The sequence below is a fragment of the Adiantum capillus-veneris genome, chromosome 21 (genome assembly GCF_014529385.1).
Source record: "Adiantum capillus-veneris isolate H3 chromosome 21, ASM1452938v2, whole genome shotgun sequence".
In the NCBI taxonomy this organism is placed as follows: Eukaryota; Viridiplantae; Streptophyta; class Polypodiopsida; order Polypodiales; family Pteridaceae; genus Adiantum; species Adiantum capillus-veneris.
This window is the reverse complement of record NC_140951.1, coordinates 17,058,911-17,071,703: the sequence shown is the minus strand read 5'-3', so window position 1 is coordinate 17,071,703 and position 12,793 is coordinate 17,058,911. Positions and strand designations below refer to the sequence as shown.

Genomic DNA, 12,793 nt, shown 5'->3' with positions numbered 1-12,793 from the left:
AGAAGAAAGGCAGAATTTGATCGTAAATGTAAAGAAAGAAAAGCAAAAATGGATCGCAGACATGGAGAAAGAGAAGCACAAAGAAAGGCAGCCATAGAGCGTGAGCATGAGTAAGCGCGACACATGCAAGAGTTGTTGCGACTATTTTCTCAAGTGCAGGCACAGATGCAAGAGATTCGGGGGAAAGGAGACTCTCTTGGTCTCTTCTTCTCCAAACCATGACACACAGGATTTGCATGATGATTTGAATGACAATGATGAGCATGATGATTTGGATGTTAATGATGAGCATGATGATTTGCATTATCAAGATGTGATTTCTCACAAGCATGATGATTTGCATGAAGATGGCGTGATTGTTCACAAGGATGATGAGTTAGTTGATGCTTTTTCTAGCGAATCTAATCTCGTTGCAGATTCGATCAATCACGAAGGATCGATCTTGGCTCTCGAGCCTAGGTCCAAAGAACCCTTACAGGAAGTACTATGTGTTCGTATGATTAGTCAACACGCATTGTACGAGTGTTTCATTCGTGATCGTTTCCTGTATTTTTGTCAGCATCTTTATGTGATCCCTTTTCCTAGGCATGACATATTGTACGTTGAGCACGTTTCACTCATGAATGAGCACGAATGTATGCGGATTGTAATGAAAAGCTAAAAAGTATGCATTCAAGGAAGTCACATTGGCACGACAAGTTGTAGAAAGAGCACAAGAAAGTATGAGCACCCAGCATGGGCATTTCTGTTGTGAATTGCCACAGTTGATTGCTTTAGATCAGAAGAGAAAGATTCGATCTCATGTTTGCGTGTGTGTGGTGAACGGTTTGGCACTCCGTCTCTTTGTTCATCTACATTGCATGCACAGTCTTTGAGGAAGACAAGATTTTCTCCACTCACTTTACATGGAATGGGTATGTTCATGGTTTTGTGTTGGAAGTGGTTTCAGGAATTTTCAGCCATGGAGATTCTTGAAGAAGAAAGAAGCAGGACTGTAGACGAAGTTGAAGCATCGAAGGAGCCACAGAAGACTTTGTGTCGCTTTCGGCGCGGCCCAAAGAAGCAAGCTTTGCAGACCTTTATGAAGTTCAAGTACTGCACGACCCACACATCTGAGTGGGCCGGCGAAGAGTCCCTTCCAGGATTCCGGATGCTAGTGGCGATCTCCCTCGACGCCATACAGTTCGGTACCAGTACCTCACTTTGACAAGGAGGGGATGTCACGTGACACATCCAACCGTATGTGTCCGTGGACAAGCTACAACATGACCAAGGTTCAGTCAGTCAAGTTAGTCTAGAATAGCTGGTTGCACACAGCATGATCATAAGCATTCCCATCATAATCCTTTAGGGAAATTTTCCAGTGCATTTAGCCTATTTTACCTATTTTTGACATTTTTCACTTATTATTTTTAAGTGACCTTTGTTGGAAAGTAGGTAGGGAAAATTGAGTAAGTTTGTATATAAGCAAACCTAGACTAGCACTAAAGGGCAGAAGAGACAGCAGGAGCACCATCGCTCAACAGGCAACTTCTCAAGCAAGAACTTGGTGGTCTCCCCTCCAAGCAAAAAGGACTCAGCACCTAGCATTTTTCTCATCAGGCATCATCGCCCTAGAACAGCAGGCCTTGGCGTTTTTCATCAAGGTGGTCCTCGCCACACACCCCCAGTACTTGGCGTTTCCAAATCCCCCTCATCGCCATAAGGTCCTCATCCCTAGCGTTTTTCCCTACAGCAAGCATCACCTCAGATTTCAGCCTTTGGGCATTTTCAGCAAGTGAATTTCAGCCATAAAAGACCATCAGTTTTCAGCCCTAAGACCTGCAGAATTTCAGCCACAAAGATCAGCAGAATCGGCGCACCAAAACCAGCGTTTTGGATTGTAGCAGATTTCAGCCCATAGCGTTTTGGGACAGCAGATAAAAGATTGCAGATTTCAGCCCTTAGGTCGGTGTCGTCATCCCCGTCGTCGTCGTCGACATAGCCTAGACTTGCATCAGTCACATGCATCATCATTGTACCAGTTTGTGCAATCAATAGTAGACCACTCTCGCCGACGAGAGTGGGGCCTTCGAAGGAGGGTTTTACGTCTCTGGTGTCGTATTCTCTTCTCTATCTCTCAGTCTCATACACTTGCACGCACAGTGTCCATTCACTTTGTTTATGATCATAGCATTCTCTCATTAAGAACGGAAGGCTCTCCCTTCCATAAGGACAAAAGAAACCTTGAGCACAGTTCGGAGCACTCATCTTGAGAAAAGCGCAAACATTCATTCCGCTACACCTAACACCTTTAGTGAGAGAGTGCAATGATCACAAACAAAGTGAATGACACTGTGAATGAAGTGCTGAGACTGAGAGAGAGAGAGAGAGAGAGAGAGAGAGAGAGAGAGAGAGAGAGAGAAAAAAACCACACCAGACGGTTCTCAAATCCTCCTCCAAGGGCCAGATTTACAGATTTCAGCCCTAGCGCTTTTAGAGTTCAGCCCGTCCTTGTAGTCGTCATCATTGTCGTCAACATCATCGGCAAGTCCATTGCATCTAAACCATTGTACCAAATTTGTGCAATCAATAGCATAGACCTCTCTCACCATAGAGAGGGGGCTAACTGTTGAATTCTGTCACTGTGTCCTTGAGGACGGCGATGGCAACGATGCGACTACGATGCGCTAATACATAGATGCTGAAATCTGCGAACAACAGGCTGAAACTGAAAATGTTGGTTGATCTGACGGTACGGTGAGTATCTGCTGCGGGTAGGTGAAATCTGCGAGGCTAGGGGCTGATCTTGCAGTGTCTTAAGTGCTGAAAACTGAAAACGCTGATGCAATGGATGATCTAACACCGGAAAACTGCAAAACACTAGCAAGGTCTGCAATCTGGAAAACGCCAGGGACTCTGTAGCAAAAACGTTGGTCTTGATCTGTTGTTTGCTAACGCCAAGGCTGATCTAGTACTACTGAAAACGCTAGGCTGAAACTGTAGCCAAACACTATCTTGTTCTGTTGTTGGCTGGAAACGCTAGCCCTCCTACCGAAAACGCCAAGGCTGATCTAGTACTACTGAAAACGCTAGGCTGAAACTGTAGCCAAACACTATCTTGTTCTGTTGTTGGCTGGAAACGCTAGCCCTCCTACCGGTCTTGCTGAGAAGGTGCACCGTAAGTTGGTGGAACTTCTGCTGCCTCTTCTACCAGAAAGTGCTAGCGCTAGGTTTCTTTTATAGAACTTAGCAAATTTGCCCTACCCAGTTTTCCAACAAAGTCACTTATTAAATAATAAGTGAAAATTTGATAAAATAGGGAAAATGGGTTTTGTGCACTGTAAATTGCTCATGATGGGTACTGACTGTCATGCTGATGATCATGTTGTGTGCAACCAGAGAATATGCAACTATTCTAAGTGCCTAGACATGCACAGCCTGCTCGCAGGCTCACAAAGGTGCCAGAACACTTCCTAAGCTGACCTGCACCCTAGGCCTGAAGTAACTTTTCCACATGCACATAGGGTTAGATCTGCACGTGACGAGCATCTTTTTCAAAATGAGGTACTAGTACCGAGCTGTATGGCGTCGAGGAAGAGCGCCAACAACGTCTGGAACCCTGGGAAGGACTCTTCGCCGGGCCCACTCTGATGCGTGGGTCGTGCGAAACTTGAACTTCATGAAGGTCTGCAATGCTTGCTTCTTTGGGCCCCGCCGAAAGCGACGCAAAGTGATATGTGGCTGCTTCAATGCGCCAACTTCGGCTATGGTCGTGCGTCTATCTTCTTCAAGAATCTCCGAGGAGGAAAATTCATGAAACCACTTTCAACACAAAATCATGAACATACCCATTCCATGTAGAGTGACTGGAAAAAGAATACGATGGTTCCTAAATGACTGTGCATGCAATTGAGATGAACAAAGTGACGGAGTGTCAAACCATTTTCCAAACACACGCAAAAAGTGAGATCGAATCTTGACTCTTCGGCCTAAACCTATCAACTGTGGCAAATCATAATGGAAATGCCGATGCTTGATTGACAATCTTTCTTGTGCTCTTTCTGAGACTATGTCATGCCAAGGAAAAGTGAATTCCTTGAATGCAAACTTTTCTTCTTTTCGAGAGTGATCCGCATACATCCCTGCTCATCCATGAATGAATCATGTGCATCGTACAATACGGCATGCCTATGAAAAGGGGACACGTAAAGACGGTGACGAAAATACAAGAAACCGTCACGAATGAAACACTCGAACAATGCTTGCTGACTAATCATGCGAACACACAATACTTCCTGAGTGATTTCTGTGGACCTCGACTCGAGAGCCAAGATCGGTTCGACGTGATTGATCGTATCTGCAATGAGGTTAGCTTCACTAGACAAATCATCATCTAAACCATCATCCTTGTGAACAATCACATCTTTATCATGCAAAAAATGCGTGTCATGCTGTGAAAAAGGAATGACTAAGAGAGTCTACTATTCTAATTCTTTTTCGTGTTCCGTTTCATGCGCCTTTTCTTGTTCTTTGTCATGCAACAAATCATGCTTCTCTTGTCACGTGACACATCCAACCCTATGTGTCCGTGGACAAGCTACAGCATAATCAGGGTTCAGTCAGTCCAGTCAGTCTAGATTAGAAGTGATCTGGCACTTTTGTGAGTCTATTCGTAGACCGTGCATGCCCAGTCACTTAGTGTAGATGCATATCCTCTGGTTGCACACAGCATGGTCATAAGCATTCCATCAGAATCCATAAGAACAAAAAGGAACCTTGAGCACAATTCGGAGCACTCATCTTGAGCAAAGTTCAAACATTCATTCCGCTGCACCTTACATTGGTATCAAAGCTTTGGCAGTGTTCTGTATCACTCAAGGAAAGAACCACAAGAATCACAAGAATGTTTTTGCTTGTTGCGGTCGCACGAACCCAAGTTCACTTGGGCGTGTCAATTTCTAATCGTGTTTTTGAAGAGTGACAGGAATCCCAAGAAAGAAGGGCTTGTCCAGCCTCCCCTTGTGTCTCCTTTCACTCATTGAGAGCGGACAGTGCACTTAGCGGCCGGCCAATCGACGTGAGCTGGGGAAAAGCAACCTTGGTGTGAGCGCAAGGCCACCAAGGGGTGCGCCCGCGGAAAGGAGTAGAACTCAGGTGAAGAGAAGATCCTTCTCAAACACAGATTGCAAGCGAAAGAAAACCTCAAGAACCTCAAGACCCACAAGAACCCAAGAACCCAAGACCCTCAAGAACCCAAGTTCCTCGTGAACTTAAGAACCAAAGATCATAGTGCATGGTCATCATCCGAAGCGGAATGGATACTTCGCATACAGGTGATGAGCATGAGAGAGGCGACGAAGAGTTCTTCCCACCAAGAGATTTTTCCGACCCTCCCCTTCGCCATCTACGCGACGAGTTGTACCAACTTCCATGGAGGTCGGACATGATGGCCCGACAACAAGAAGCCAATCGCGAAGCGACTCGCCTTGCACTGGCACAACAAGAAGCGAATCGAATTGTGTTGGCACAACAAGAAGCAAATCGCATTGCTTTAGAACGCGAGCGAGATGAACGGAAAGAAAGAAAAGCACAAAGAAAGGAGGAACGGGAAGCTCAAAAAGCGGCCTTGGAGGCCGAGAGTGAGGCTCAAAGAGGCACCCTGCTGTGTCGGGGTCGGAATGGCTATGAACAGAGGGCTGAAATGCACCTGCTGAAAATGTCCAAAGGCTGAAAATCTGCAGCGCTTCTTGATGGGATGAAAAACGCTAGGCTGCCTGAAGCATGGCGATGGGTTGTTGATGCAAACGCTATGTCATGTGATGGCTATGCGGTGAAGATCTAATGCAAAACGCTAAGCCTATGGTCTGCTGTCGCCGGAATCTGCAAAGCAAATCGCTGGCTGATCTGGTGATAAAAACGCTAGGTCTTGGCTTTTGCTCCAAAATGCTAGGTCTCTTGGGGGGGGTTCTGCTGAGAAGGTGTCTGTTGAGCATGGAGCTCCTGCTGCCTCTTCTGCCAATTAGTGCTAGTCTAGGTTTGCTTATATACAAACTTACTCAATTTGCCCTACCTACTTTCCAACAAAAGTCACTTAAAAATAATAAGTGAAAAACGTCAAAAATAGGGAAAAAGGATAAATGCACTCGAAAATTCCCTGATGGATTCTGATGGAAATGCTTCGGTTATTCATTCTTGGTTGCATCAATTTAATGCTTATTTTGCGACAACTAAGAAGACAGGGAATAGCAAGATATCAACGGCAACTATGTACCTTGCCGATGATGCCATCAATTGGTACCACGCATAACAAGAGGCACAGCTAGCCACGCACTTGGAGAAAGCCAACGAATTCACGCCTCTTTCCTTCAATTGGGTTGATTTCCGAGACAAGCTCAAGGCGCAGTTTATGCCACCTCAGTACCTCACACGATTGAAGGACGATTGGCGCGCTCTCAAGCAAAATGGTATGCCAGTTATGTCTTTTTCTAATCGTGTTTTGCAGCTAAGTACCCAATTACGCAAGTCGGATGATAAACGCAAAGAGGCATTCCTTTATGGATTGGACGAGTATATCAAGTACGATGTAGAGGTGCTCGATCCAATCGATCTCAACAAGGCGGTAGCGATTGCTCTCGCACAAGAGATGAAGCACAACAAGGGAAAGCCTAAAGAGAACAAGAATTCCACAAGTACATCGCAGACTTCTCAAAACCCTCAGAATGGTAAGAACGGTGACTCTTCTAACCAATCTTCCAACAGTCTCTCAGAAAAGAATTCTTTCAATGAACCTAAGGGTAAGGCTAACACAATTGCTAAACCTAAGCTTACTCCATATGAAAAGGTAGCACAGGGAATTGTAGGAGGATACATCACGTCGGAAGAGCAAAGCACTTATTCTAAGGAAGGTCGTTGTTTTTATCGTCATATTAAGAGTCACATAAAAAGAACATGTCCTAAGCTTGAATCGAATGAATCTAAAGTATCCACAGAACCCACGTCCTCTGTCAATGCAATTACTGATAACACGAGTGTGTCCCAAGTTTCTCTTGACCCTCCCGTTGATGATTCTCTCATTAAATGTTATGGTCATATGTCGGGGCAATGTTTTGTCATATTGTTTGACCCAGGTAGTATGCATGATGTGATCAGTCCCTCTCTTGTTGAGAGAGCCCGCCTAGAAGTTAGTCAGAAATCTCCTATCGAGGTCTCTGGCTTTGTTCCCGGTATGGACTCTCTCATCACGCAGCAGTGTCTTGGTGTGTTGTATACAATTCAACAAGATGCCTTCAATAGAAGATTTTTTGTCTTTCCTCTCTCAGGATGTAATATGATTTTGGGCATTCGATGGTTTCGTGAGCTTAACCTTCTCATTGATTGGGAGGCTAACACTTTCAGTCTCTTCTTCTCCAAAGCATGGCATACATGATTTGCATGATGATGATTTGAATGACAATGACAAGCATGATGATTTGGATGATACGGATGAGCACAATGATTTGCATGATCAAGATGTGATTTCTCACAAGCATGATGAGTTGCACGAAGATGATGTGATTGTTCCCAAGGATGATGTGTTAGTTGATACTTTCTCTAGTGAAGCTAACCTCATTGCAGATTCGATCACCCACGAAGAACCGATCTTGGCTCTCGAGCCTAAGTCCAAAGAACCCCCTCAGGAAGAACCGATCTTAGGTCTCAAGAACCCTCACAAGAAGTATTATGTGTTCGCATGATCGATACGCACGCATTGTTCGAGTGTTTCATTCGTGATCGTTTCCTGTATTCTAGTCAGCGTCTTTATGTGATCCCTTTTCCTAGGCATGACATATTGTACGTTGAGCACATTTCACTCATGGATGAGCACGAATGTATGCAGATTGTTCATGAAAAGCTGAAAAGTATGCATTCAAGGAAGTCACATTCCATGTCTCTTCCTTGGCATGACACATTCGTAGAACGAGCACATGAAAGTATGAGCACCAAGCATGCGCATTTCCGTTGTGAATTGCCACAGTTGATTGCTTTAGATCAAAAGAGAAAGATTCGATCTCATTGTTTGCGTGTGTGGTGAACGGTTTGGCACTCCGTCTCTATGTTCATCTACATTGCATGCACAGTCTTTGAGGAAGACAAGATTTTTTTCACTCACTTTACATGGAATGGGTATGTTCATGTTTTTGTGTTGGAAATGGTTTCAGGAATTTTCAACCATGGAGATTCTTGATGAAGAAAGAAGCATGACTAAAGACGAAGTTGAAGCATCGAAGGAACCACAGAAGACTTTGTATCGCCTTCAGCGCAGCCCAAAGAAGCAAGCGTTGCAGACCTTTATGAAGTTCAAGTACCGCACAACCCACACATCAGAGTGGGCCGGCGAAGAGTCCCTTCCAGGATTCCGGATGCTATTGGCGATCTCCCTCGACGCCATACAGTTCGGTACCAGTACCTCACTTTGAAAAGGAGGGGATGTCACGTGACACATCCAACCCTATGTGTCCTTGGACAAAAGCTACAGCATGATCAGGGTTCAGTCAGTCCAGTCAGTCTAGATTAGAAGTAATCTGGCACTTTTGTGAGTCTATTCGTAGATCGTGCATGCCCAGTCACTTAGTGTAGATGCATATCCTCTGGTTGCACACAGCATGATCATAAGCATTCCCATCAGAATCCATAAGAACAAAAAGAAACCTTGAGCACAGTCCGGAGCACTCATCTTGAGCCAAGTTCAAACATTCATTCCGTTGCACCTTACATCTCTAGAATGAAACTACGTGTGTATCCTCGTCCAAAACATGAGAGTGAGAGATTAGTGACATAGATGGAATCTTAGTGTCACATTGAAGAACCACGAGAGGTGCTCCTTCAATTGTGAGACTGAGAGTGTTTTCTTTCCAACAAACTTGTAGATTATGACCTTTAAACCACTTAATGCCAAAAATCAAAGCGTATCTTGAGAGAGAAGAAATCAAAAACTTTCGACGAAAACAGACATTTTGAATAGACACGGTCACATAAGGACATTCATGCGTAAACAAAGAGTGCATGCCAAGAGCAAAACTAGAGGTCCTAATGGAATCAATGGGTCGAGCTTCTAGACGTGCGCTCGTCATGAGAGAGTCGCTAATCACATCATGCATACTACCAGAATCAAAGAAGACCAAAATGCGTTGACCATTCACACAACCATAACAATGCATGAGAGATGCATCGGCATGATCGTAAGAAACTTGGGACACATTAGTGTGCTCTATGATTGCATTTATAGAAGATGTGAATTCTGTGGGTTCGTTTGTCAGTTCTTTAGGTTCGTTCTTAGGACAATCTCATCTTATGTGTCCCTTAGTGTGACATTGATAACATCTTCCTTCTTTAGAATAAATGACTTGTTCTTCTGACGTTACGTATCCTCCTGCAATTCCTTGTGCAGCTTTTTCATCTGGGGTGAGCTAAGGTATGTGAGCTTTACCCTTAGATTCATTTTGAGGGTTCTTTTCCGAAGGATTAGAGGAAGATTGGCTAGAAGAGTTACCATTCTTACCGTTCTTACCGTTCTGAGGAGTCTGAGAGGTATTGTGAGAAGACTTGTTCTCCTTAGGCTTTCCTTTGTTGTGCTTCATCTCCTGGAGAGAGCAATCGCTACCGCCTTGTTGAGATCGATTGGATCGAGTACTTCGACATCAAACTTGATATACTCGTCCAATCCATAAAGGAATGCCTCTTTGCGCTCATCATCCGATTTGCGTAATTGGGTGCCGAGCAGCAAAACACGAGAGAAAGACATAACTGGCATACCATTTTGCTTGAGACCGCGCCAATCGTCTTTCAACCGTGCTAGGTACTGAGGTGGCATAAACCACGCCTTGAGCTTGTCTTGGAAGTCGGCCCAATTGAAGAAAAGGGACACGCCTTCTTCGGCTTCCTCTAGGTGCACGGTCAACTGTGCCTCTTGCCATGCGTGATACCAATTAATGGCATCACCGGCAAGGTACATGGCTGCCGTCAAAACCTTGCTATTCTTATACTCCAAAAGATGGCCACAAAATTCCACCAGGCTGCTCCAAAACTCCTTTAACGCTCCTTCAAGCCGCTTTCCGAAGCCAATCCACACTGCTCAAGTTTTCTTTCTCACTTCCTCAAAGCCAAATAGAACCTCCTCCAATGCCCCTCTCTTGGGCTATTATCACCCAAAGCAAAGTTGCCTACGGCATCTTGAAATGCAGCAGTGAAGTTGTGGTGAAAACCACGAGAAAGGAAAGGGAGGTGGGTGCGTTTCAAAACGCAGTGGACAAAAAGGGAGGCTAGTTGACGTGGTCGTCGGCTAAGTATTGCCGGTTGCAGCATTTTTAAAATGTTGTGCCCAAAGGGAAGTTAGCTTGATGTCATCGCTAAGGGAGAGCCGCTGTCAGTACGCATTCCAACACGCACGCGGAGTGATGGTCATCTAGCTATCGCATGGTTTCAAGATGCTAGCGAAGCTGTCGGCGTCTCAAAACGCCTATTACCAACACAGCACCAGCTCGCCTTGCCGCTAGCGTTTTAGAACGCGCACTGCAAAGATTGCCGCCCTCCCTCGCTATCGACGGCCATGCCTAGCACAAGGGGAGGCTACAAACTTTTCAAAACGCTGCAGCCTGCCACCAACGGTTCACTTTTGCGATTAGGAAACCTGCATACCAAGGTCCTTCACACCTTGCATTTTACAACGCTGTCGATGAGGACTCCTTTTGGCCTTGCTACTCCTACGAGTGCTTATCAAAACGCCAAGTTAAGGCTGCAAAAACGCCAATCTAAAAGCTTGCTCGTCACCGCCTTGCTCCTCGTCTTCTATTCCCCTTCTACGTGGAGATCCTCTCCCGCCTTGCGATCACCGAGCACAAAACTCTAATACCATGTCAAAGTCGACCATGCGGAAGTGCAAAGCAATGGGGAGAATACAAGAGAGAGAGAGAGAGAGAGAGAGAGAGAGAGAGAGAGAGAGAGAGAGACTCCTGAACCAACCAACCTTGGCAAAGAATTGATAATTATACAATGGGGGCAATGGGTTGCTTATATACCCACCTAAGTAAATTGCCCTACCCAGACTTTGACAAATAAGTAAATTAAATACCTAAAAGACAAAATAATAATGGGATCACATTGGGCAGTTCACTTGAGATGCCATAACTTCAACAGGGGGAGCTTCAATCATAGCTTCTCTTAGCACCTGTCACCTATCAAACCATGTGTGCTACGCATTTTCCACCCTTGTTCCAAGAGCTTTAATTTATGCTATTGACCTCCATCCTACCCCAACATAAAATAGAGCGGAAACAATATGAATACTAATACTAAACCGACCTCAAAACCAAGTGTAAGCAAGCCCTACTAAAAACATTGAATTACCCAAATATGATCAAGAAATTTCCATAGTATATACTGTTTCAAGTTTAGCCTTCTGACATACATTCTCAATGTATGTACTGTTTTAAGTAGCCTTTTGGCATACATTTTCGATGCATGTACTGTTTTGGTATCATAGGACACAGCCCCCTTTGACACGTTGGATCTCTTCTCTCTCTCTCTCTCTCTCTCTCTCTCTCTCACACACACACACGCACGCACGCGTGCGCGCGCACACCTGACCAGCTGGAGAAAATGGGTCTAACTGAGCCTTGGCCTCCGCTAGAATTGTTTCCACGTCAGAAGCAGGCTGGCCAACATCTTCACCCATCAGCTGGACTGCATCGGCCAGACGGCGTACCAGCTCCCTCTCTCTCGATTCCGAATCCATGATTTGAATAGAAATGTGTATTACTCGCTCGTTTCTTAATACGAGTCTGTTCCTTCGTCGTACCGAACGCGACGATGTCCCAGTAGTTTAAACTTAACAGTAATAATCGTCGGTCGTTCGTGAACCTGCAATGCAAGGTGAAGAGGGATACAAGAAGAATGGAAGGCACCCTTGAAACCTTGATCGTCGATGATATCGGGAGAGAGAGTTTTCTTTCTTTAAAAGCCGTTCGAAGCTTGATTACGTCCACTCACACACATCCACACATCTCAGGGGTTGAACCATAGTGGGTGGCAGGGTGCGCTTAGAGCCCCTCATCTTTACCACTACGCCTCTCACCTTTACCACTAGGTCAAGGGAGAGTAAGTTTAAATAAGTGCCTACAATCACATGGAATTTACCTTCAAGATTCCCTCTGCCCTCCCCCACATGCATGCTACCCTTCCCTACCTCTCGATGCATCCTTGTGAGACTGCAAATACGTCTTCCCTACGAGCTTGCACATAAGCTTCCCCCACAATTCATGGACTTGCACCTAAAGAGCAGTCCCCCCACACATCTCCACTATGCATGTGTCGAGGAAGGACGCAAGAGCTATAGAGAGAGAGAGAGAGAGAGAGAGAGAGAGAGGAGATTATATTTGCTTATGTCTTATAAAACGTCCTACCTCTACTCTACGATGAGAGAGAGAGAGAGAGAGGAAGAAGAAGAGATTCTATTCGTTTGGTTGTATGAAGCATCCCTACCTCTGCTCTGTGATGAGAAAGGGAGCGCGAGAGATCCTATTTTCATATGCCTTATGAAGTGTCGCTACCTTTGCTCTACGGAGAGAGAGAGAGAGAGAGAGAGAGAGAGAGATCCCTAATTGGGAGGCATGGCCTCTATGTGGCCAGCCTCCCCCTTCTTATTCCTCTACCTCTAAATCTCTTTGGGCATCTTCTCGACATCTACACTAATGAGCCTTTTTTTAATTTTCTTCCAGCCAGTACCCCCTACTCACAATGGTTTACATATTATAAAGGGCTCCATTTAAGTAATAAA

At 45.1% G+C, this 12,793-nt stretch overlaps 1 protein-coding gene across 2 annotated transcripts in view; it reads right to left on the bottom strand.

Moving 5' to 3' along the window:
• Positions 1-11,911, bottom strand: part of ALF4 (aberrant root formation protein) — a 94,042-nt gene extending 82,131 nt beyond the window's left edge. Inside the window, exon 1 of one of the 2 annotated variants that reach the window (XR_015185633.1) lies at positions 11,600-11,911. Coding sequence is in view for 1 of the 2 variants with exons in the window: in XM_086493191.1 (XP_086349317.1) it covers positions 11,600-11,752 (153 nt within the window). In the remaining variant the exon portion in view is untranslated. The remainder of the gene's footprint in view (positions 1-11,599) is intronic. The other variant, XM_086493191.1, reaches the window with a different exon arrangement.
• Positions 11,912-12,793: the final 882 nt, after the last annotated feature.